Source organism: Episyrphus balteatus, chromosome 2 (genome assembly GCF_945859705.1).
Source record: "Episyrphus balteatus chromosome 2, idEpiBalt1.1, whole genome shotgun sequence".
In the NCBI taxonomy this organism is placed as follows: Eukaryota; Metazoa; Arthropoda; class Insecta; order Diptera; family Syrphidae; genus Episyrphus; species Episyrphus balteatus.
In genome coordinates, this window is record NC_079135.1 from 5,608,560 (window position 1) to 5,635,618 (window position 27,059).

At 30.6% G+C, this 27,059-nt stretch overlaps 1 protein-coding gene across 9 annotated transcripts in view; it reads right to left on the bottom strand.

Annotated features, from left to right (window-relative positions):
- Positions 1 to 27,059, bottom strand: part of LOC129909888 (serine-rich adhesin for platelets) — a 408,462-nt gene that overhangs the window by 168,165 nt on the left and 213,238 nt on the right. For all 9 annotated transcript variants that reach the window (XM_055987036.1, XM_055987033.1, XM_055987034.1 and 6 more), the window contains 2 exons: positions 23,675 to 25,349; positions 2,961 to 3,484 (listed from right to left, as the gene is read on the bottom strand). In XM_055987036.1, the coding sequence (XP_055843011.1) occupies positions 2,961 to 3,484; positions 23,675 to 25,349 (2,199 nt within the window). The remainder of the gene's footprint in view (positions 1 to 2,960; positions 3,485 to 23,674; positions 25,350 to 27,059) is intronic.

Consider the following 27,059-nt stretch of genomic DNA (forward strand, 5'->3'; position numbering starts at 1 on the left):
ACATCAAAAACAAAAATTGGTTCTCTGGGACCGTTTGTTATGATTTTAGGAAAATTAGATTTTCAGAAAAAAAAAGAAGCGATGTTTTCATAAAATGTGACTTTTTTGAAAAAAATAGAAAGTTTCTTTTTTTTAGAAAATTGTTAGGTATATGCGATTCAGAAAAAAAAAATTATTTTAAACATTTTTTTTGTTTAATATTTTATAGAAAAATTAGTTTCCTTTTCTAAATTTTCACAAAAGAGTTTTGTTTAAAAAATCCAATTTGTTTTCAATTTTTTAGTTATCTTGAAAATATTGTTACGTATATCGTTCGAAAAATTCATTATTAATAAAGCGAGTTTTGAGAATAAAGAACCCAATTGAATTGAGAATTTTTGTACTCACTCTATAGTCATGTATTGGTTTCGTGTAAAAAAAATTAGTTATAAAAAAAACGACATTCAAATTTTACAATAATCCAAAAATGTGGTTTTCGTAGTGCAGTCTGTCATTCTTAGAGCCTGTACCAGTTCAGTTTTGTTTGGGTTTGATATGAATAGAAAAATAAAATATAAATATATAAAATATACGTTTTTCTGCGTAAGAGTTGACAAAATTTTCTTCATCTTTCGTATGTTTACGTTTTTTGTTATGCTTTTAATATATCGCTTTAAACAGACACATCCAGTATATCTATCTTTTTTTGGACTAACATTTTTCAATTTCAATGCACGTACTGTAAAATAAGTAAATACAAAAAAAAATAATCTTAACCCTCTGTCGGCACACGGGTGCGAATTTGGCAGGACGAAAACAGAAAGTGGTCACAAAAAAGTATTTTTATAAGGGTGAAAATACATTTTTTTGGAATTGTGAATAAAATATTCGAATTCCTCGGAAAATTCTACATAAATTTCATATATGATTCTCTATAAAATAGTGAGACCGAAAAAAGTTCTAGCGACATGAAAAAGTATAAACCAAATTCGCAAAAAAGAGGTGTGCCTACAGATACAGAGGGTTAAGTTTAAGCCTCTTTAAATATGTTTACTAGTGCCAAATTAATTGTAAACGTTTCCATACAAAATATCGATAAATTCCAGGTAGTTTTAAAGTATTTTGCTAAAAATTTCGGTAAAACTGTAAAAATTGATAGAAAAATTTCAAAACTGACAATCTTCACGAATATAAGCCTAAAATATTTAAAAGATTTTTTCAAAAGAATGTTTATTCAATAAAGAAAAAGCGATAGCTTCATAAAATAACAAAATTAGCTGGCTAAATATTGTTTGGAAAAATTAACGACAAACTTTTTCATGTACCTACTCGTCAAGAAATTGTCAGTTTCGAAGTTTTTTTAATTTTTCAACTTACTATATATTAATACAACGCACAAAAATACGCACTAGAATCTGAAACTCAATTAAAATAAAATACAAGGATCTCACTACCAAAGTAAAGAGGGTGAGGTAATTATGAGCAGCAGTGTTTGAAAATCGCATTTGGTAAAATTAGAATAGGTGGTTACTGGTTACAGGTTTAAGATATATGATTTTTTAAAGCTTTTTTATCTTTTTTTTTCTAAATCAGGTTTAGTATTCGAACCATTATCTTGATTAATACATTTATAACACTGGTCGGCAACGGATATAGAGCAAGAACCAAACCCTACTTTTCGAGAGGAATTTTGTGTGCTGAGTCTGAATCGGAAGTCAAAATTTCACTGGCACGTCACGTTTTTGAAATAATTGAATATTAATAGGTCAAAAACGCGTTTTTTTTGGGTACATTTGACATCGAAATTCATCACCGTTAATTTTTTTTTGAAAAACTACTTATGCAATCTCAAAACGCCATATTAACACTCCTAAAGGTATTTATATTTTTTTAAAATTATTTTTTTTCTTAAAGATATTGAAAAATGAAATTTATGATAGATATCTCAAAATCTTGATAATTTTTTTCAAAGTAATGAATGGTTTTTTGAATCAAATTCCATCTTGCGTCTTCTGATTTGGACTTATAAAGAGCAACATATTACGGAAAATATATATTTTTGACTAAACATAAAAAAAAACTCAATTAAAAATTAGTTTTTGAAGCTTTATAGCGAAAATAGTGATGAGTATAGCTCAAAAACTAGACGTGATAGAAAAAATCTGTAAACAGTTTTAAATTCAGCACACTAAAGTCAATTAAAATCACCTTATAAAGTTCTTGCTCCCAACTTTTTTTAGTTTTTTGCCGACCAGTGTAATTATTAATATATGGTTTTTATAAAAAACAAAAAAAAAAACAAAAACACTTTTCAAAATCCAAACATATTTTCCTTGGATTATAATGCCACATCTATACTAACTTTCTAAATGAATAACAAAAGTCATTCTGACCACGTGTAGCCTGTCATTCAACACCTGAATAATTGACTAAGACACTTTTCCATATAATCGCCTCATCTTAAACAAACAAGCCAAACAAAATAAACTTTTGCCTTTCCGCGAAATTTAATCGCACTTCGTCAGACTCATTAATAAAAATTAATCATTTTAATGTGATTAAGCTCCTCTAGATGGCACACTAATCTCTTCACACAAGGTTCCTGGCTTATAGCTACTTTTTGTAGTCATTCACAAAAGCTATGTATATCCCCGATAAAGAGTTATTGCTTCGATGCGGTAAGATGTCAAAAACTAAAGCACACACTCGTAACGCGTAACTCAAAAGTTATATAGATAAAATCATCTCTCGTTTTTCATGCAAAATTATTATCAAACTAAATTCAAAACAAAAATTTAAATGATGAGCAAACAGAAGAAGAAAATTAAGTGCTAGATAAGTGCAAATATAATGACAACACAAGTGCACAACAAAAAAAATAAAATGACGAGGCAAAAAAGTGAGTTGAAACAAAAACAAACAAACAAACACAACACAAAAAACAAAAGCATCTCAATCACATCTCCAGACAAAATACTCACCACAAATATCGCTCAATGGAGATGATGATGATGATGATGCTGCAGCACCAACTTGGTGGATTGGTGCAGCAGCAACAGTGGCAACAGCGCCCACAGAATTGGTCATCACAGATCGGTAAGGGTCTGAAGTTGGTTGGAAATGATGCTGCTGCAGATGAAGATTGTTGCCGTTACCATTGAAAGTTCCTGACCCTGATGATGACGATGCTGGTATTCCTCCTACTGCTGATGATGAGGATGTTGATGATGATGGTTGTGGAGCAACGAAGGCGGATACTGATGGCGCTGAATAATGATGGTGATGGTGATGGTATGGGCGATTTATTAAAGGCGACTTGAGTGGTGATCTCAGGCGATTCGAAGACGAAGAGTTGTTTGTGGTGGTGCTAGGTGAATTGGGTGTCAATCGATTCTGTGATGCTGCTGCAGATGTTGGTATTGTCGGTGACGGTGATGAGTCGCTATTGTTGCTACCTCCTCCGCCGCCGCTTCCTGATGGTGTTCGATTTGAACGAGTTATGTATCTAAAAAAGAATAAAAAAAACTTTAGATAAGTATCTTTTTCATTAAATATAATTCGATAAGTTAAATTGAGATAGAAGATTATTATAGAAGAAAAGAAACCTTAAGGAAGTGGATATTGGAAACACATTCGATTTTTTTTTATTCGTATTTGTTTTTTTTTCTTTGTGTAAAGAAGTTTTCAACTATCGAAAATGTAGATAATCTATCTTCTATCGCGGTTCGTCAGTGAATACTTAATAGTGGATAGTTGGGTAAGGCGCTTAGCTGCTGCGGTGCGGCGGCATGCTAAATTGCCAATAAACGACACAGCGACGAAAACGGGGACAATGAGAGAGAAAACACGAAAGAAATGCCAAAAATATACAAATAGGTTCAACTCTGAGTAGCATAATAGCGATGAAGAAGAAATCACCGAAAAAATGGAATTAAAAAAAAAAAAAATAAACAACAAAACAAAACCAGACTGGTAAAAGACAACTAATACAGAAATAAGAAAAAAATAAAAGACTAAGTTGTAGAAAACCTTACCTGCCTTTTGCATTGTAGGAACTCAGGTAAAAGAGGTAGCAAGGTGAGGTAGGGTGTGTGGTGGTGATGATGTTAATGACAGTGGAGGTGGAAAGTTAAGCGATGGTTTTTGTATTTATATAATATTCAAGCTATGAAAACAAACATTAAATAACAACCTTTGAAGAGATGTTCTAGCTGAAAAGTACTTGTAAAACTTGTCTTCTTGATTATATGAAAATAGTTTTGGTACGAGAAAAAAAAATATTTTATCAAGAAGTAGCTACAGTAGCGAGCAAAAAAAATGCAAACGAAAAAGGTTTAAAGACTTTTGAACAAGAACTAAGTTACCAAATTTGACATATTAAAACTGTTTTATTTTCACTAAACAGAGTCAATTTGTGGAATATTATACTCCAATACAATTATTTGGTCAAAAGTCTACCTAAATATGCGATTTTAGACGAGCAAAAAAATGCAAATGTTTTTATTGTTTGCATTTTTTTTGCTCGCTACTGTATAAAGGAGTAGGTCAGTAACTTTCCCTGTTCTATATAGAGGAATTCTGTGAGTTAATGATGATCCCCAACCCAAATTACAATTTTAAATTAGCACGTAAATTGTGACGAATGTTGATAAAAATTTAAAAAAAAAACTGCTTCTCAAAGGTTGTATTAGACAAAATTTCAGTGTTTTAACATAAGAAGATAAATTCTTGTAGAAATAATACCTTGATCAACAAAATTTTTCTACACGAAAAAAACAGACCACATAGAATTAAGCGGATCCCACCGTAATTTAAGAGTATTTCTGAATGGTTTTTTTTGCTAAGATGACTTCCAACTTAAATTAAGGTGACACATCACATTAATTTCTTGAATGCGCTAATTAACTAACTATTTAAGTGGTCTTAACCTTAAATGAAGCATCAAAAGTCCCCAGATAGTCCTAAAACCCATGCGTTCCGAGCCTACCACAGTATAAAATGAAAACTTTAAACGAATTTTTCTCGAAACACGTTTTTTTTCCGCGCCGGCCGTGCAACGTTACTCAAAAACTAATGAAGCTATCGCACTGTGGGCTAGAAATCTATTTTAGCTGGAATTAATTAAAAATGTCAACTTCTTCCAAAATTGATAATTTTGGTCTCATTCGATAGATAAATGAACTAGCTATAATTTCTCATTCAAAGTTGAGGTCAAAACATTCATTGGCTACATAAAAAACACAATCGAAAGCAATTTTTCGAAAAAAAAAAAACAAAAAAGGCCTCTTTTTCCTCTATCCAGATATTCGTTTATTGATTTTCTTTTAACGGATTGATTGTGAAAATTTTGCTAGTTTATCAACAAGTGATGTATCCAAATATAGTACTGGCTCGTAAATTGTTATTATATTGAACTTTTGTGTATAAATTTTAAAGTAAAGTATGTCACTAGCACCGATTTTATATAAAACGAATGTTCCTAAGCTTTAAAAAAAAGGCACGCGTAGGCACACTCTATATGGCTTTATGTTTTATATAAAACTATGTCCTACAAGAGCAAACTTTTTTCGCTGTAACTCCGAAAGTATAGGGAGCAAAATATTCAGAAAAACCACTTACGATTAAAACAAAACGAGTTGAATGTTTTCATATAACGGTTTTGTTAAGTAAAAACAACTTTTGTTCGCTTCAATGATACCATTTTCGAAATTGATGCGTTCAAACTTTAAAGACCCCATTTTTTTGTTTTTTAGACCAATAAATATGTGTTTTAAATTTGAAAACCTCATTTTATATAATAATTCGCCTATTTTTGTTGTTTTTCTTATCATTAGTGTCTGTTGTGCTATAAAATTATCATTATTATATCATTCGACATCATTTTAATGCCTTTAGTTGCAATTTTAGACTATTTTGAGAATTTCTATAATTAATTCCAGCTAAAATAGCGTTCTAGCCCACAGTGTATCGACTTGAAATAAAGTGCAAATTACTCGTTACCTTATTGGTCATTGCATAAACCTAAAAGATCAATATAGTTTTCACAATACCTAAATATTTTTTTAACAATTTGTTTATAAAAAAACATTGTGTTTTTTCGTTTTTTTTTGGTCTCTAATTTTTATTTTACACTTTTTTTTGCTAAATTTAGTTTCATGCAATGCGTATAAATATATTTCAATTTAAAAAAATTTCTCTTTTGGTTATAAATAATTAACTGGACCTGGGCATTGCACGGCATTTAAACGGCTGTAGGGCCGCCATTTTGTTTTTTTTATTACTTCAAAAAAATTGTGTTAACACTTCATGATGTCAATAATATCATGTATTTTTCCAAATTTAAATTAATGCTTTCAGTTTTCCAAAAAAAAAAATCTTGTAAAACCCGTCGTCCAGATGGATTTCCCTCCTTAAGCTAAAGTGTGCCTATAATTTTAAAATTTGTATTTTTTGTCGGATTACATTTACATTAAATTAAGATGAAGTTCACATTAAATTTAACTGAGTTTTAGTGAAATCACCTAATTTTAAACGAATATCTTCTAATTTTAAGGTAGTGAAATTTAATGTGCGCATCATCTTATTTTAGGTTTAGGTACATAATTTTAATGAAAAATATTTAGTTTAGTTTTTATGACACCAAAACTGTATTAACTAAAAGATCGTTACGAATAACTTTTGCTACATCAATGACTTTAGAATATTTCTAGATATTTGAAAATGTTGGGACTCAGCTCTCTAAAAAAAATCACAACTAGCGGCTACCAGAAAATTGTAACAATATTCGACTCCACCCCAAAAATGTCAGAGTCCAAAATGAATTACATGTTTAAACATTCAAATATACAAACCACATTTCTCAAAACGAGTAATTCTTGAAAAATATTAATTTTTTGAATTAATAACTTGACTGACCAATATTCTGCTGATAGAAAAAACTCCAAAACGTCATAATAATTGATTTAATTTTAAATTTCATGCTAGAAAGGTTTTACAAGCTTCGCAAAAGTAGGTTTTGGCATTCTCTAGATTTTTAATCAGTGATTGTATCACTGCTATTAAGTTCAACGTACACTTCATAAACTACTCAATACTATCCTTAAAATTGTCTCTCTACTAAACCTTCTCTATCTCTCTCTTTATCTGTGGTATTCTTAAATACATAAACAAGTCAGTACGCTTTATATATGTAGGTCATATTTAGTACTCTCACTATTCAGTGCGCTTCTTCATTCTTTTGTCCAGTGCATTTATAATTTGACCCAGCAGTTTGTACCACCCCAAATTTTTTTTGCTCATTCGATAGAGAATTGGCTGAATATCATTATCCTGATTTTTCGAACTCGCGAAATTCACCTTTCGGCCACCATATTGGATTTTAGTTTTTGTTGAATATCTCGATTTCTATTTATTCTACATAAAAGTTGTGTATAAAAACAAAAGTTGTGTAAAAAAAAACAGAAAAAAGTGACAATTTTAAAGTTTTGAGCACTTTTTATCAAAATTATGAAAAAACCTTCCGAGATAAGATTATTCACCTTAAAATTCTCTACAACGCTGCTATACAACTTTTTTTTCTATCGCTATAAATACAAAAGTTATTAGTACTTTTGTTTTGTTAAAAATGCTCTTTTTTGTTTGTGTTTTTTATCTTTACTTTTTTCTTAATATTTCTTTTAAGAAAATCTTGAATTTTAAGTGAGTATTTTATAGCTTTATTTTACAAGAGAAAATTCAGGACCTGCAATTTTTTTATATTTAAGTCTCTTCATTTTGTAATTTCATTTCATTTCCGTATTTATTAACAAAAAAGTATTAATAACTTTATTAATTAAAGCGATACAAAAAAAAGTTGTATAGCAGAGTTGTAGAAAATTTTAAGTCGAATAATCTTTTCTCGATACGTTTTTTCATAATTTTGATAAAAAGTGCTCAAATCTTTAAAATTGTCATTTTTTCGGTTTTTCTATTTTTTGGCTTGTAACTTTTTTAATATTCACAATATCGAAAAAGTGTTCTTAACATAAAAGACGCCTACGTTTCTTATATACACAACTTTTATGTAGGATAAATAGAAATCGAGATATCCAACAAAAACTAAAATCCAAGATGGCGGCCGAAAGGTGAATTTCGCGAGTGCGAAAAATCAGAGTAATGACATTCAGCCAATGCTCTATCGAATGAGCAAAAAAAATTTGGGGGTGCTACAAACTGCTGGGTCGCCCATATATGAACATCATAAATGCACTGGACTTCTTTCCCTCATTTCACGCAGGGATTCATCGACAGCTATAATAATAATTATACGTGGTTTTGACTAAATCTTTCGTTAATTGAAAAAGGTACGTTACATAAATATAACTTTCTTTGACTTTGCTTAAACTTTAAACTAACACTGCCTTTAACTGTTGGTTAATTTAAACTTTTTTTTTTATAAATATGAGAGATACATAACTTTCAGACCACACTGTCAAATAGAATTTCAATAAACGAACTCAATAGGCAATGTTCCATGACGTGTCTGAGAGTGTATACGCCGCTGCCTAGTATGTCTTTTCTACATTCTCTACATGCCACTACCGCCACCGCACCGCCACGCCACTATGCTGCTACTATAATACCACAATTCATTAAGCAGCGTTTGTATTCTAAAGTTGAGTTGAGTACTAGAATAGTTATGTGTTTTTTGTATGTTTCTTCTTCTGCGAAAAGTACCTACTTGTGCCTCTTTAACAAGACTTCTCAACTAAAAAACCCAGCCCAACCCAACAATTTGCATACTTCACGTACAAAAAAAAAATCCATTGAAGCTACACATAAACAAACAAGATGAACAAGAATTTCGGGTCATGTCATCGTCGTAGTCTTCATTGCCGCCACCGTTTCACAGTCGTATTTTCTACTCTATACTCTTGTAGTCTCATACTCATTCATATACTCATCGACTTGTAGAAATTCCTCTAAAAGAAGAATTACAAAAGAATTCCATTATTTAACCAACGACGACGACGAGTGTGGTTCTGTGTGTAAGAAAATTAAAGAAAAAAAAAAAAAAGAAAAACATATCTAACTAGAACAGCAAAAGAGAGTTTAATGAAATGAAAACCAAATCACTGCCACTGGCGCACAGCACTCATTCAGTTTTGGATTCACTTCACTTCCCAGGTGCGAATTCGCATGTTTTATGCAAGCCGACTACCTTCCTACCCCCAAATCATCCCCCCCTCATTTTACGAGTGCTTCAACAAGAAAAAATAAAAAGGTGGTGCACATTCCATCTTTCTAAATGGTGATGATGATGACGATGACGATCAGGGTTGTCGTCTTCGAATTGAAAAAAAAGTACCAATTTTTTTTACCATGGAAAGGTGAGGACTGAAAAAAAAGTACTTTCCACAAACTTCCACAGTAAGTTAAAAAAAAATAACAGCTTAATCGCTGCTGAAACTATGAGTTGAAACTAAAAACACAAGCGGAATTGGTAGGTCGGAGCTGAAAACCGTAGAGCGGAAATTTGTAAATCACAGTTAATCACAGTTAAAACTGAAATAAAAATTGAAAGATCAAAGTTGAAACAGAAATTTAAGGCAGAGTTGGTAAATCGCAGAGCTTATATTGATAAATAACAGTCGGAATTGGAAAATCACAGCTGAAGCTGAAGTTAGAGACGGAGATGAAATTGAAAATTGTAAGATCAAAGCTGAAACAGGAATCATAGGCGGGATTGTTAAATCACAGCGGAAAACCGTTAAGCGAAAATTGGTAAATCACAGGCGGAATTATTATATCGTAGCTAAAGCTAAAATTAAAGACAGAAATGAGACTGAAAATTGAAAGATCACAGATGAAACATAAATTTGAGGCGGAGTTGGTAACTCGCAGCTGAAAACCGCTGAGCGAAAATTGATAAATCACAGGCGGAATTGGAAAATCACAGCTGAAGCTGAAATTAGAGACGGAAATGAGACTGAAAATTGTAAGATTTAAACTGAAAGACAAATCAGAGGTGAAATTGTTAAATCATAGCTAAAAATCGATGACCGAAAATTGATAAATCAAAGGCGGAATTGGAAAATCACAGCTGAAGCTGAAATTAGAGACGGAAATGAGACTGAAAATTGTAAGATCAAAGCTGAAACAGGAATCATAGGCGGGATTAAATCACAGCGGAAAACCGTTAAGCAAAAATTGGTAAATCACACGCGGAATTAGTATACCGCATCCGAAGCTGAAATTAAAGACGAAAATGAGACTGAAAGTTGTAGGATCAAAGCTGAAACAGTTATCTGAAACGGAATTGTTAAATCACAGCTAAAAACCGCTGAGCGAAAATTTGTAAATCATAGGCGGAATTAGTAAATCACAGCTGAAGTCGAAATTAGAGGCGAAGATGAAACTGAAAATTGTAAGATTTAAACTGAAACAGAAATCAGCTGAATTTGAAACAGCAGCGCGAACGTTGGTAAAATACAGCTGAAACTGAAATCACAGGCGAAATTGGTCAAATTGTTCACAACTGAAACTAATTCACTACTTCAAAATTGTTAATACAAATGTAGTTATTATCAAGATGACACCCCTGAGGTATAGTACTAAACCAAACGATGATAATGGTGATATCGTCGTCATTTAAATTTTTAATTTTTGTTTTGCAAAAATACAGAAGGCATAAAATAAAAGACGGAAAAGAATCTAAAAAATGGAAAAAAAAAACTAAACTAAACTAAACGAGCGTACTCACTTTCCGGTTATCGTTTTTGAGGTTGATTTCACATTTGGTGCTCGTTTTGGTGGTAGTATGTACTCTGTCTACAAATGCTATGTGTACCCGCCTGACTTCACGTAATGACACGGATTTTAACAATTTTTTTTTTTTGTTCTTTTTTTTTCATCTAATATTTTCCATTCGAATAGTTATATAGCGACACAGACAGACAGACATTTCAGATAGATAGATAAATAGAACTCTATTTGAATGTAGATTTAAGGAAATGATAAAACTAAACTACTGTAGCTTTGGTGGCGGCCAATGTGCAACAGGTGTGCACATATTGCCATAGATATTGTTTTTTATGTACGTACTAGAGGTAAATCTAGCACACAAATAGTATAGCTAGTGAGTAGGGTTGCCATATAATAAAAGCGATTTCTGCCACCTTAATCAAGTCAAAGCTTGTTTCTTGCTGTCGCGAAGAGCTTAGGGTTCTTGGTATGCAGCATAATGTAAGACTCTGCTGGGTTCCCGGCCACAGTGATGTGTTCGGCAACGAAAAAGCGGATGAGCTTGCAAGGGAGGGCTCAGTTCTTGATCCCTCTCTCATAGACCATAACATCAGAATCCCACAATGTGAAATAAAACGAAATATTGTCAACAATATTTCACAAAAAACAAATGAAAGATGGAACCTCCTAGAATCCTGCGGTCACACCAGGAAACTATGGCCGAACTTCGACGAGAAAAAATCAAACAAGATCTTACTACTTAGTAAACCTTCCTTAAGATCACTAATAGGCATCTTAACGGGACATAACCTACTAGGATACCACAAAAAGAAAATGGGGCTTAGTACGGATGATCTATGCAGAGGCTGCGGCAATGAGGACGAACAGGAAAACACTGTTCACTTCCTCTGTCACTGCCCAGCACTCTGTCGCACTAGGAAAAAATTCTTAGGAAACTACTTCTTTAATGAATTAGAAGAACTTTCGGAACTTTCAGGCAATAGCCTACTGAACTTTGTAAAGTCCTCCAAATGGCTCGAACAACCATAGCATTCATAGGTTATCACTTTTTCAGGAAGTTACAATACTTCAGGGTATCACAAGGGATCTACATTGATCTAAGTGTGACGGTAACAAGATCAACTGTCAGCCCATTTAACCTAACCTAACCTAGGGTTGCCAAAGCTACAAAAATTAGTTCACGTGAAATTAAAAAAAAAAAAGAAACGCGTTCCACAGTATGTAATAGGCAAATTTCTGAACATTTTTTCAGACAAAACAGTTTAGTTGTCAAAATTTAATCTGTGGAACGCATCTTTAAAACATTTATGCAAAAAAAAAATCATAGTTTTCAAGTTGGGCACTAATAGACTCTTTTACAGCTGACAAAGTTCCTTAAATATTTCCAGTCGATATCCTAGTGAACAAAAAAAAAATGTGGAAAGTAAAAGTCTCTCCATAATTCACTGAGTAAGTGAAAATATGAGGTGAAAAAGATTGTGGAACGTGTTAATTATTCACGAATCAACAAAGATATCTTGAACGTAATCTAATGCGAAAATGGATGTAGAACATATCCATAATAATGGAATTATATTTTGTGGAACCCATTGCCATGTAGGCACAAATTTGGTGCAGTGAAATTTGTTGTTTTAATCAATTTCAGTGAAGAAATTCAAAGGTTTTGGTTATTTAAAACAAGGACTGTTTGCAATTGTGGAACTTTTACAATCCATTTTTTTCGAAAGTTGAAACTCAGACTTTAAATTAAAAATTTTTGTTGATACTTGAAGTTTAAAAATAAAATTTTGATTAGTTTTTTTTTCATTGCAAAGGAATTTTTTTTTTTCAAATTTTTCATAAAACCTTCTTGATTTAAAAAACACGTTCCACAACATGTAGAAGGCTTTAAAACTAATTTTTGCAAAAATGACTTGGTAGAGGAAGACTATGGTAATGTGGGTGAGCTAAGTATTTGTCATTAAAGCCTTTTACTCACTTGGATTGGAAATTAAATAATCATACAAAATCGAAACTCTAGTTCTATGTTCCACAATCTGTATTAAGAGATTAAATATGTTTGTTTGTCAGAGTTCAAGTTTTTTTTAAATACTAATTAATATAATAAACCTTTTCTCCTTCGATGATATACTAAGATATGCGTAATATGGCTAATTACATGTTGTGGAACGTATTGATTTTTCATTTACCGAATAGTCAGTACTAAAGTAAATGAACAAAATATTGTCCGATGTCGAAATCGAACCCTGTTTTTAAATGTTGCACTATGGCAACTCTATTTGCTCTAAGTAATTTTCGAAAAATGAACGGGAATTCTCTAAAAGCTTTATTTAGAAAGAGCAACAAAAAAAATAAATACGGGATGTGAGTGGATTAATCAAGGTGATTCAAGAACTAACGAACAAATTCCATCCTATCGATCTCGAGCGGAATTGCCCTTTGTATCTAAACATTGATTATGCAATGTAATTTTTTTTTTTTTTAATTTCGTATATACATGTCGGGTATGTTGTCATCATTTCACAGTTGATTTTATGGAAATTGGATTGGTTGTTTTGTGTGTATAGAAGATTGGATTTTTTTGCGACAATATATTAGTCAATGATTAAATTTTTTAGTTTTTTTTTTTTAATAGAAAGTCTAATTCAAAGAATATTGTCAATTCGCATGTAAAAAATGACAAATGTTGTGGATTATATAATTTGTGATTTAATTTGGAATAAATTAAATAAGGATTAACTCATTGTCATAATAAAAAAAGACATAATCTACTAACACGAGTCATAAAATTTTATTCGCATAAACTTTGACATTGACGAATTGTTTGATGATATCAATTCTTTTTTTTTGTATGTGTTTAACGACAAAGTATATAGAATTATGATTCTCTTTTAAAAAAGGAAGCAAAATGATTTGTAATGGCAAATAAAAAAAGAAGTAATAAAATTGAAGGTTTTTGTTATACATATATTTTTTTTTTTCAATTGAATGTCCTCAAGGATGTAGATTTAAGGATTTTATTTTTTTCTGTATAAATCATAGCAATTGTAGGAGGAGAGGTAAAAATTATTCCTTCGCTATGCAGTTTATTTTAGTTTTTTTTTTTCTATTTTTATGAAGGACAACGAGAATAAAGCCCCCAAGGAAAATTTACTATCGATTCGAATTTCACATTTTGATAATTCTCTCTGCGAAAGTGCATTGAGAATAACGAAGGTGGATTGAAATAAACGATTGGAAATTTTATTAAATCGACTAATGGCTTGAAATATATCAAGGGATTGTGTGAATGAAAATTATAGAAAAATTATGTAACACAAATTGTAAGTTATTGTTGGTTGAAATTGGTGAAGGTAATGGTGTTTAACAATCATATTGATGTCCTTCGAGGATGAACAAAATGACGATAAAAACGTTCTTTAACAGAAAAGATATTCGAATAAAAATACAAAATACAAAAACAATTTATATTTAAGGTGTTTGCTAAGATTCCTTGGTGTTAAAATATTCTAACATAATTAAAATAGAAACATTCTATTCGATTGAAGTTTAAAAAACAACTCACTGCTTAAAATAAATAAAATACAAGCAATGAGTAAAAATCAAAAATAAGTTTACAATGAATCAAAGTTTTTTTTTTAAGTTATTTAAGTTATTTTGAGTCATTTTTTCTAAAATAGGTCATCAAACTATAAACGAAAGAATATTTTACTTAAAAATATCTAGAATACAAGAATTTGCGTTCTTCTTGTTTTAATATTTTATTTGTATGGGGAATATTGAAGATGATAATATTTTGTATGTACTGTGTACTTATAATTACAAAACTATTGAAATCTCTTGTTTTTAAAATGCAATCAAGTTATCCCAAAATTAAAAAAAAAAAATTGAAAAATTAGTCATAAAGTAGCATTGATGAAACGAAAATCCAGTACGGTACCTGACGCTTGTTATGAAATTTAAAGTTGGTTTAGGGAAGGAATAAGTGAGAAGAGTTGAAATAAAAATAGAAAAAAAATTCAAAAACTAATTTAGAAAAGGTTATGACCTGACTAAACCCCTGATCCTAGAAAAACTATTTATACCTTTTTGAAAAAGTTGGTTAATGCGGACAAGAACCTTATCAAAATTTTGTTTTAAGTCTATATCTAAAAAAAATGGCCTCATCAGTCAACACATACCTATTTCAAATGAGAAAAAAACTTTAACTCTCTTGGGGCGCCATCTAGTGTCAATATAAAAATCTGAAAAAATTAGAGGATTTTGTTTCCACTTAGGAACTTGATTCAAAAATAACAAACGCCCTTGTGTACATCTGTTGCCGATGACTAGCCACCGGTGTAAGAAGTACTGTAATTTCAGTTTGAAATTTCGACATGGTGGGCTTTAAAAAATTGTAACTTTTTTTTCCAGATGTCCTACAAGTCTCTTTTCAGAATAATTGTTCTTTATTTAAAGAATGTTAAGTTTTACTGTATAACCATATTATTTTTGACAATTATTCTCAAACTCAAAACTTTCCAAAAATAAATATTTGTAAAAATTATTATATACCAATTTATAGTCAAACATAAAAACCAGATGAATACATTTTTGACACTAGAAACTAGAAAGTTAAGTTAGAAGTTGTTATTTTTTAGAAAAAGCCATTAAAGTTTGAGAAGTGTATGCAAGTCTATGAGTTTCGGATCACTGACCCGTTTATTTCACTACGAAAGAATTGATTCAAATGAAAAATATGAAATTAGGTTGAAATTAAAAATGTAGCAGGATCAAATCAAAGTAATTCGATGTAATCGATGTAATAATTTAATAGGCTGCAAAATTTCATAGTAAATAAAAAGTTGCGTATACGCAGTGGAGTCCCAAAATTTATGAAACAATTAAGTGCATTTATAATATGAGTGTCATTTTGATTTAAGTGCTTTACGAAGGTAATCATTTATGTTCTTAAGGTGTAGAGTTCCCTCCTGACAAATAAATAAATGTGCAAGCAAATACGTCTGTTGTGCACACGAATGTGCTTTTGAGACGATTGTTAAACTCAAGTATTCGACAAACTCTACTCGAAACTCTTGCTCAATTCCTTTATTCAATCTTGTAAATGGAGCAATAGTAATAAAAAAAGGGTAGCTACATCCACTTCGATACATCAAGCTTTTGATGTTCTGTTGATTTCGGACTTGACAATCGAAAAATCGACAACAGTTCAGTTTCTGCAATTAATTCAATTGCTTCTGTCTTAACTAGTCCGTATAAGACGATTTAATCTATTTGACAGATTTTCTGTGCAACTTTGTCTGGATTTAATACACTCCTCTAAAAATAATGGCCCACCATAAAAATGTCCATAGTTATTAAGTGATGTAGTAGTAGCATTGTATAAAACAAAATGCAACAAAAGAGTAATAAACTATTTCCCAACACCCACAACAAATCCATTGGATGTTGTTGGCACAATGACATAGTTTCATTTTTTTTTTTTTTCAAGTTTCCACCAAGTTATAAAACAGAAATTTTGTCATCCTGGATGTTGTTTGTTGGGTGAAGAAAACTAAAATGCATGAGCTGTCATTTATCAAAGTCTATTTGAAATTGATGCATATCCGAGGTATAGCTAGAAATTTTTGTGGTGTTTTTAGTTTTGTTTTCTTTTGAAATTTATTTGATCAAGAGAATCTGTTACAAAGGTAAACAAAAAAAAAAAAACCTAAAATGTCAACGTGTTAATTTCAAAGTTTTATTGATTTAGTTCCAGACAGAGAATTTATTTTTAGAATTGAAACTTCAAAATAATGGGATTATTACTAGACTATCCGTAATAATTAAAAATTTATTTTGAATTTTGACAAAATAATGCCAAGTTAGTGATAGTGTATTAGGAAATCCAAGAATTTATTACTTTTTTCTTTTTTTTTTTTTCATCTCAAAAATTACGACTTTATTTGTAAAATGTGTGTAGAATTTTCAAATAATTTTATGAATTTTGTGATTCCACATAATAATTTTTGACAGAAACATGGTAATAAACTATCTTTCTTGTTTCCTGTGTGTTTATGTTTTTTTTTTTAATTTTATTTTTATTAGATAGAGTTTATAATTATAGAAAAAAATATATTGAATCATAAACTTTAGCCATTTTTTTGGCGTGACGAGGAATTTATTAAGTGATTTAATTTTTTGCTAATTAATTTTATTGTCAGCAGAGATAAATACAATGTTTAATAGCGAATTAAATAGTAAGTTTGATTTATGGTACCATTAGCTTAATTAATTAAGAGATTTTTTTTGTTATAAGTGATGCCACTCTTGTTTGATACTTTTTTTACTTCCTTGTGTTTGATAAAAAAAGAACGATAAAAAGTTTTAAGATCAAAGAAGTACAGTGGTGTTAAAAAATAATAGAAACAACGTGCTCTGTAAAATCTTTCTGAATTTTGTTATGTGTATTTACATGCAAAGTTAAAATTGAAATATGTGCAATTACTTAACATAACATTTTATAAAAATACAGCTTTAAATCTTCTTTTTAAAACCAATAAAACCATTGAAAAAATCAAAAATAAAATTATCAGCGCATTTGAGCTGGAAAAAATAATAGAAACAAAGTTGAGTTTTTATACTTTTTGGTAAAAAAAGAATGATTTTCTATAAAAAATGCTATTATTCTTTTAATACTTTGTTGTTGTACCTTCCTTTTTAAATCCTCTCACAACATCGTCCTATAGAAACCACCAATTTCGCACAGTGATAGAGTATAATGCATTTTGTATATTTCTTGCTTGTTCTTAGACCTAGTGTCACCAATCTATTGCTTAAGAACTCTCCATAGGTGTTCCATAGGGTAAAAGCCAGGTGACTGAGGATGTTCACTCCATAAAACTAAGTTTTTTTGTTGCGAAACCATTTTTTCCCATTGCTTGAGGTCATTGTACTGCAGAAACTCCCATAAAATTGGCATGTCCTCATCGGCGAATGGCAATATTACATTGTCCAGAATTCAGAAGTAATGGATAGCAAACATTTTTTCTTTTATACAAAAGATTGGCCAAACTCCAGATGAAGAAAAGCATACGCAGAAAATTAGAAAACCTCTTCCGTATTTAACTGTCTTTTTAATGTACTTAAGATTGAATTCTGTGTTCTTTGGCCTTCATACAATTTTCTGTCGGGTCTAAACAAGTTCACCTTGGTTTCATTGGACCAAAAGACCATCCAGTTAAAACGACCAAGGTGTTTTTTTTTTTTTTTTTTTTTGTAAAAACTAAGTGTTTGTTAATGTTTTTTTTTTTATTTGCTTAGGAATGGTACCTTTCGTCGATTTCTTTGAAGAATGGTTTCATTCAATCGAATTTTCTGACATTTTACACTTGCATTTAACACTTTTTACTTGCGATATAGGTACTATATATCAAGTTATGCATTCGTACAAAAAAAAAAAGTTGAGATAACATTTTTCCATGACATTACGATGGTAGACAATGCCAAAAAAGTGGGTCCCGGAAGTCCGTCTGTCTGTCTGTCTGTCTGTCTGTCAGTCTGTCAGTCTGTCTGTCTGTCTGTATAAGGAGCTACAGCCTAAACGGATAGACCGATTGATGTCAAACCTGGTATGCAGCGTTATTTGGCGACTCTCCAGAGGGGTTTTTGGAATTAATTTTTTTGGACCAAAAATAACGGTACTTGTCATATACCGATTTTAGTAAAATTGAAATATCTCAAAAACGGCTCCAACGATTTTGTTTAAAAAATTCAAGTGTTAGTTTAAAGTTAAGGTCTATCTTCTAATGAAAAAATTTTTTTTTGAAAATCATTATTAACGGTACCTGCCATAGAACCGTTTTTTTCAAATCCGATTATCTCCAATACTGCTTATTCGATTTCAACGAAACTTTTTGTGAAGAAGCATTTATATAATTTAAATATAAGCCAAAAATAAAATTTTGAAAAAAATAATTTTTGGATTTTTAAAAAAATTTTGAAAATTTTTTTTTGAAAAATCAAATTTTCGAAAACGGGACATTGAATTTTTTTGAAATTTTGTTTTTAGATGTTGATTAGTGATTTCTACAAAATGGCATACCAATTTTATTTTTAAACTTTTTTTCCAAAAAATTATTTATAAAAAATTAGTTTTTAAAAAAACGGCTCTAACGATTTTGAAAATTTTTTTTCTAAAAATGCATGTTAATATATCAATCAAAACTGCATACTTGTTTTGGAGGGCAATTTAATTTCAGATTTTATTTTATTTTTTTTTTTAAACGAATTTTATTTTTTTTTCCAAATTTCTATATAAAAAGTCCTAAAAATTTAAGCAACTTTAACTCTAAGAGCAAGTTCGTGCGACCCCAGTCGTGCATTTTATTTCATATTAATTAATGAAGAAAATGGATATTTTAGGGAAAGAAGAGTTAATGTTTTGTAAAAGCGTAAAGATTTTTTCGCAGAAACCTATAGTTTTCGCGTTTGGGCACAAATATAAGGCTATAAAAATCTTAACCACATTAAAAATCTTAAAAAAAAGTTAATTACGGCCTTTTTAGAATTAAAAAAAAAATTGAAGTATTTCTCAAAATCAAAGTATAAAACACTTGTTTCTATTATTTTTTCCAGCGGAAATAACAATTTTGAAACATTTTGTTTTGGCAAAAGTAAACCAAAAGCTGTTAACATAAAACTATTACAAATATAATTGGTTCAAAACCTCACATTAGTGGAGTTATTAAAGTTTTCATTTAGTATAAATTGTTGTTTCTATTATTTTTTCCATCACTGTATCTTGATTTTGTATTTGCTATATAGGTACTATATTCTATTTATCAAGTTATGCACTCGCACAAAAAAAAAAAAAAGTTGAGATCAAAAACCGCTCTAAAATCTTCCTTTGAAAAAAAAAAAAAAAATTGTACCGTTATTAACGGTCCCTGCCTTAGAACGGTTTTTTTTTTATTTATGAATTTCTCGTTAACGACCAAGCAGATTTCCACCAAATCTTTTATACAGAAACGTTAAAACAATCATTATATAAAAATTTTTAAATTTTTCCAAAAACACATTTTTGGATTTTTAAAAAATATTTCAAAATTTTTGTTTGAAAAATCAATTTTTTGAAAACGGGTTGATGAATTTGATCGAAATTTTTTTTTTATGTGTTATATGTTTTTTTTTTGAAAAATGTTGGAAAATTTTTATTTATACAAAAATGAATTTAAAAAAAAACGGCTCTAATGATTTTCCAATTTTTCTTCTTAAAATTCCTTTTTTTTTGCATTTTTTTGCTGAAAGCCATGAAAAATTGTAAATTTTACGCCTTGTAAAACATATATTTTGGCATATTTAATATAAAAAAAAAAAAACAGTTACATATCTGTATAGTTATTTTTTTAACATTCAAAATACATCCGAAAACTCTTTTAAATAATGTTTTATTGATAAAGTTTAACAATATTTTTTTTTATTGAAAAATGTTCGCTAATCTTTAATTTATAGCAGTTATAGTAGATTATCGTTTTTGTTTTTAAAGCTTACCAAAATTTTAATTTTAGTTATACACTCCGAAGAACATGACTTTTAATTACCCGATTGAAAAAATAAAAGGGATAAAAAGGTAGGAAAGAGAAGGTAGGAACCAATAAAGTAATCAATGAAATGCAAAGAAAAACTTATATAGGTTAAAATTAAATTTATTCTGTTTTTGAATACTTAATTAATAACTTTTTTAAGATGTGCTAAAAAACCTCATTTTAAGTCTCTTTAAACTTTTTCTTACTGTGTTAAACATTTAAAGGATAGTAATAGTTCTTAATTTTTCAAATGTGTATCGATTTATTAAAAAAAAAATGGCTTCTTTAAGATCCTATCGACGCAACTGCAATTTTATGTAAATTTGTTTAAAGTTAGCTTATTCTTTAAATTTATAAAAAAACATTTTTTCATCGTAAAAGTGTTCACTCAGGGAAAAAAAAGCAACGTAAAATGTAATATGTTCAACGTTGATTTAAAGTTGAAAAAAACTAACATGAACCATCTTTAACAACTTAACTGTCCAATGAGTCCCATGTGACTCTAAATATATGTTTTGTCACAAGCCTACAAAGTCCCATGTATCATATATGACTCATCTACATATTTTACTAAAAACAACTTCACTGTCCCCATAAAATCTGATTAAAAAACCTCTCTACGTTCAATATTATTTTGTTTATTTGAAGGATTCATCACTCCACGTCCCATGAGTCATATTTGACTCATAGAATATTTTCTGCATCTTGTTTCTAGAGTCCATGAGTCATATATGATTCATAAAGAAGTGTTTCTAAAAACGTGTTTGCTATATGAAAATATGGCTATAGAACATAATTTATTCATGAATGTGTAGGAAAAGAGGAAATACTTTCCCAAACTGCAAAAAAAATTGGAAAAATGTTTGAGCAAAAAAAGTTATTTCATAAAAAAAGCTTTTATTTTTTTTTTTATTTTGGGAGAAGGTATATGTAAACATATGGAAGAATATTTTTTTAACTACGATCCACAATATTATTGTATGGGTAGGTATAGGTACATAATAAGAAAATTAAAACACCATTGTACAGCGACTGAAAAAACAAATCTAGTCAAAATTGTAGAGGCATCAAAATTTGAATGCAGGGTTATTAAAAGAGGCTTGATAATGTGTTTTGTCTTGTACGGCTTTTCACACGCCAGCCTTTTTGAAAAATACGTTTTGATCAATACCTCGGAAACGACTCATCTTACAGAAAATTTGCTAGGACATTTTTAACATTAAATTATATTATCTTTCTTTTTTAATTTCCCAATTTTTCTATAGAATGAATACTTTTTTAATTAGAGAGCCAAACAACTAATACGTGCTTTTAATTTTTATTTTTTACTCCCCAAGGCTGTTGTAAGGGTTAAGAAGTTAGGGAAACATACACATTACACAATTTCCAAACAATTTTTTTTTTCTTTTTTGTTTATTACTTTTTATCTCAATGTGTACATTTTTGCACTTTTTTTAGAGAATCCGTATAAAAATAATAATCATAAGTAAATGAGACCAAAAAAATATAAGCAGCTTCTATAAGAACCTCAAAAATTGAGCAACATAAACCAAAAAGATGTGTTTTTTCGTATGTAAGTGCAATCTAGTTCATCTTCTCTGCGCTCTACACCCGAAACGGTTGGTTTTATAGAGAAAATTATATTGTATATAGTTTTACGACGAACAATGCCCTCTGATGACCTCCGAGAAATAGGTCGCGAGATATTTGTGAAAAACTGATTTCCGTGACCATTTGACACTTATAAGTTATAACTTTTTTATCCTATACGGTATCAATGTCAGTTTTTCACTTTTTCATTACAAAAATAAGCATTACTATTTACAAATAATGCAATTAGAATTGGTTTCTTACCTGAGTAATTGGTAAATATTGTTAAAAAAAAAGGTTTAGTTTTATGCTCCTATATGATTCATTGGACTTGTGGAGATGAAAATCAAATATCATACGTCCATTAATCATATAGGAGCATAAAACTAAACCCTTTTTTAAACAATATTTACCAATTACTCAGGTAAGAAACCAATTCTAATTGCATTATTTGTAAATAGTAATGCTTATTTTTGAAAAAAAGTACTGGACGTAGGGATGATTTTGAAGGAGTTTGTATGGGGACAGTAAATTCTATTTTATGAAAATATGTGTATGCATCATATATGACTCATTGGACTCTGGTGGCAAAGGAAAAAATAAATTATATGAATCCAATGGGCTTCATGGGACTTATAGAGTTGTTGATGAGAATAATGATGGACGTATAAGGTTTTATAATGAGTTTCTATGGGGACAGTTGAGTTGTTAAATTAAAATTGAAACAACAGACTTCAGCTTTTGTTGCATTTTATCACCCTTATTTCCAATAGTGAGATAGCACGATGTTAAAGTATTAGCCTAGTGACCCAAGAGTTGTAGGTTTTATATACCAGTAGCTACCATTTTTTTCTTTTTACCGACTTCCAAAAAGGAGGAGGTATTCAATTCGCCTGTATTTTTTTTTTTATTTTTTTTTTTTATTTTTTATGTTTGTTACCTCATAACTTTGAGCTGAGTGAACCAATTTTGATAATTCTTTTTGAATTGGAAAGCTGGTGGCTGCAATATGGTCCCATTTTAGTTAAAGCCATAGGAACTATTAGAAATACCATAAAACCCAGTTTTGATCCATGGAAGTCGGTTTTGTTTTTTGATAAAAAAGATTATTTTTAATAATAGATGTTTTATAACGATAAATCACTTTAAACTAACGATATTCTACTTTGATTTTAAAATTTTCGATCTTCAACGCAAAATCATTCCGAAAATCATTCCGAAAATTAGTTGAATCAACATAGTTTTCATTGATTTTAAGTTGTTTTTTTTCCTCAGTGTTGTTATTGAATTTTAGGGAAATCATTTTTTCTTTCAAATTACAGAAGTTAAAAAAAATAGTTGATGATTTTTTTCTATTCGAAATGTCCTTGCTATCAGCAGTTTGCAGCTATCAGTACCGACTACCGAGTCTATCGATTTAGAATGACTTTTGCTGAAAAAAAAAGCTCCTATCAATTTTTTTTATCTGCCAGAAAATAAATATGGCAGCACTGGTTAACTTAAAACTTATGTGTTTAAAAAATTGCAACATTGGTGCTGTCAAAGGTTAAACACAAAATATTAGGCTCTAAGGAAAGATACCCGATTTCTATCAAAAAAAATAATTCCAACACATTTAATGGAATGTGATTTAAAAAAGCATGACCCATGAAAAAAAATTCGATTGAAATTTCTTTGAAATGAGATTTCTAGCAGGTAGGGGGAAAAGGGTCACAAATTGAATAAAAAAAAAAAATACAATATCAATTCTATAACAACAATTTAAAGTTTTCGAAGAGAAAATAAAAAATGCTTACCTTCGTCCAAGTTGACTTCCCATTCGTCCATTATCACCATCACTTCCGGCTCCATTTGCCGTTGTTGTTGCAATTCCAATATCCGTAACACTAGCTTTGGCAGCATCCATCACAATGCCATCGGTAAAGCGTCGTTTCTCGTCACGGAATAATCTTGGTGTCGGTCTTGGCGCCGCCACCGGAGGCATCTGTTGCATGTGATGTCCATTTGCTGTTGCTGCCGGACGATGTTGTTGTTGCTGTTGTTGATGATGATGATGATGATTGCCACTAGCACCTGCTGTTGCTGTTGCTGCTACATTAACATCATTCAGCTCATTATTACGATTACTGTCACGATAATTATTTAAACTACTATCTACACAACTACTAGGAAGATTCGGCTCGTTACAATGTGAATGTGGATGATGATGAAGATGATCTGAATTATGTGGATCGTAATAATGATGATCGGGATGATGATTATGATCGAATTGCTGCTGCTGCTGATAATGATGATTCAATTCACTAGCTAAATACGATGATGTCGTTAGAATATCGGGTTTCATTTGAAGGCGACTATTGTTGTAGACTTGAGCACCGTTATCATTGCCATAGTCTTTGTCAGAGCCGCCGCCATGGTATCGATTGTCATCCTGATATGACAGCGGTCGACTACGATAACGATTGGCGACGGTATTTAAATTCTCCGACGAATTCAATTGACTAGACTGTGATGTGGGGGGCGAGGGGCGTGGCGGCTCCCCAGCCAAGTGATTATCCTGATAATGAAGTCGGTCGACGGTTGCATTGCTGTCAACCGACGAAGGAGGAGCACTGTCAATGCCAACTACACCACCGCTGCTACTCATTGTCATTGGTTCCTGATCTAGTTCGATGCCTTTTTCTTTGCATATTATATCATAGAGGGCGCTGATTGGACGCGAATCACTACGAACTCTAACTACACGTTTCTTATTGCTAAATCTACCGGCGTTACTACTCCTACTTGCACTAGGGACGACGGTAGTATCCGTTGCTGATGGATAATGTTGGTTAGGGCCTACCTCAGCAGGGTCTAGATCAGAGCGAGAAGATAGGTCATCGATCTGGCCAAAAATGGCAGATGATGATGAGGATCGGGATAAATAAGGAAGATCACCTTTATTTGATTTTTGTTGTTGTTGTGATTGTTGTTGTAATGTTGGACTATTGCGAAATATTGTTCGCTTAGCTGCAATTGGTGGTGGCGCCACTGTCGCTGTTGGACTCTTCGGGAAGAACTTTTGACCGTTGCTATCGCCAATTATTAATTTCGATGGTGTTGCATAGACACTGCGATAGTTTTCATTGATTGATGGTGATTCGCTGTTAGTTGCGGTAGAACTTAGTAATGGTGGAGGAGACGTCTGAATTCGGAGGTATTCATCGGTATAGTAGGCCGGTTCAGTTGTAATGCGCGACGATGAGAGATTTGATTTTTTTATTGTTGGATGACTGGAAGATATTGTTGCTGTTGATGGATTAGTATTAGACGACGATGACGTAGACAACGACGGATATTGAGACTTAAGGCCAGAATAGAGTCTCTGGTTTTGTTGTGTTAGTTGATGCTGATGGCAGCTCAAGTTGGCAGTGGTTGATGATGATAAGTTGTTAGCAAAATCGACGCTCAACGGTTTGGATACGACAGATTCTGGAATGATAAATAAAAATAAAAGAAAGACATTAGAATTGTTTAATATTATTTCTTGAAGAAATGAGTAGATACCTAAAAACCTTGAAGTTAATAATTTTACATTCCACAATAATTTTCAAACGTACAAAAATAATTTTGACATTAAAATCTTTTTTTTTTTAATGTTTTCTCTAAAATACAGTTCAGTCCAAGAAATTCGAATTAAATTGAAATACGAGTAACAAGGAAAAGTGAAATATTGACAATACGTTTAATTTAACTTTCTTTTACAACTTTAAGAAGGAGAATATACAAAGCTACAAAAGAAATATTGGAGTTAATCACACAATGTGAACTCGATCATAAGTGAAACGTAATTTGCCGAATTTCTATTCAAACTGGGTATTGGAATTATTTTTTCATAAGTTTTCTCTTTAAAGAATCAAAATGTGGAACGTGAACAATTATTGTGGAACGCATTCAAAATCTCATTTCACCGACCGATGAAGTCTTAAGTGAAATATGATATTGAAGGATTCAAATTTCACTTTTGGACATACAAAGAATTGCGTTCCACAATATTTTAACTTCAGTATTTACTTAATCCGAAGTATATTTACTATAATCAAACAAATAATGTTGAGGTCTTGAATGTAAATTTAAAGATTTCACGGAAATAACTTTGTATATTTCCTAAAGTTTTAAGCTTTTCACTTTCTCTAAATTTAAAAAAATATATTCGATTGTGGAACGCATTTCTATTTTCTTTTCATGATAGGTTAGGTTCTAAGTAAAAATTAGTGAACTTTCAGCATTTTGAGCCTTCTGTCGTGAAATAAAATATAAATGTTTCACATGTATTGCCAGAAAGTATTAAGGTGACAACAACTTATTTCTGCATCAAATAGAGAATGTGGAATGTATAAATTCGAAAATTTCATTTTTCCCAGGTTTTTCAATTTCGTCTGAAAGATTTTGCAGAAGATACCTATACATAATTATTTATTTCACAAGGAAAGAGAAAATTAAATTTATTAAATCGATATGGAGCAAAAGATTTTGGAACGTATATATTTAAAAGTTCAAAAGAATTTGTGTAGGCATTCTAAATTAGAGATTCTTGTCAATATTTTTCTGTTCTTTAAGCTTTCAAAGAACTGTTAAAATTGATCTGAATTTTTCTTTGAATCATCTAAATTTATTAAGTTCTAAGACTTTTGAATTTGTACATTCATGATTTCCAATAATATAAACCATTTTGACTACCGATTAGTAAAATAAGTCAATTTATGTTTGCATTTAATTACAAATAAATCCCTCCAACCACACCCCGTTAAACCAATTTACAATTTAGCTAAACCAACAAACATTATACCTTTAGGTCGTTATAATCAATTAATTTTCTCTACAAACCTCATTTAAATCAACATCATCAAAACAATGGACGATATAGGCATATAAAGAATCTAAATCCATTCATGTTCTAATTTAAAGAAGAACACACAAAATAAAAACTATTCCCTTATAGTGTGAAATACTACGCTATACGAAATTACAAAAAAAAAAAGTAAAGATTAAGGCCGGGGTTAGAAATGGCTAAAGCACTTTGACCCAACAGCTAACCCTTTGAAAGGGGTTAAAATATCTACCTTCTCTTCTAACTACCATATCATGAGTTATTTGCTAAAATGACCAAACTACGTCAAAGAAACCGAGAAACCATAAAAA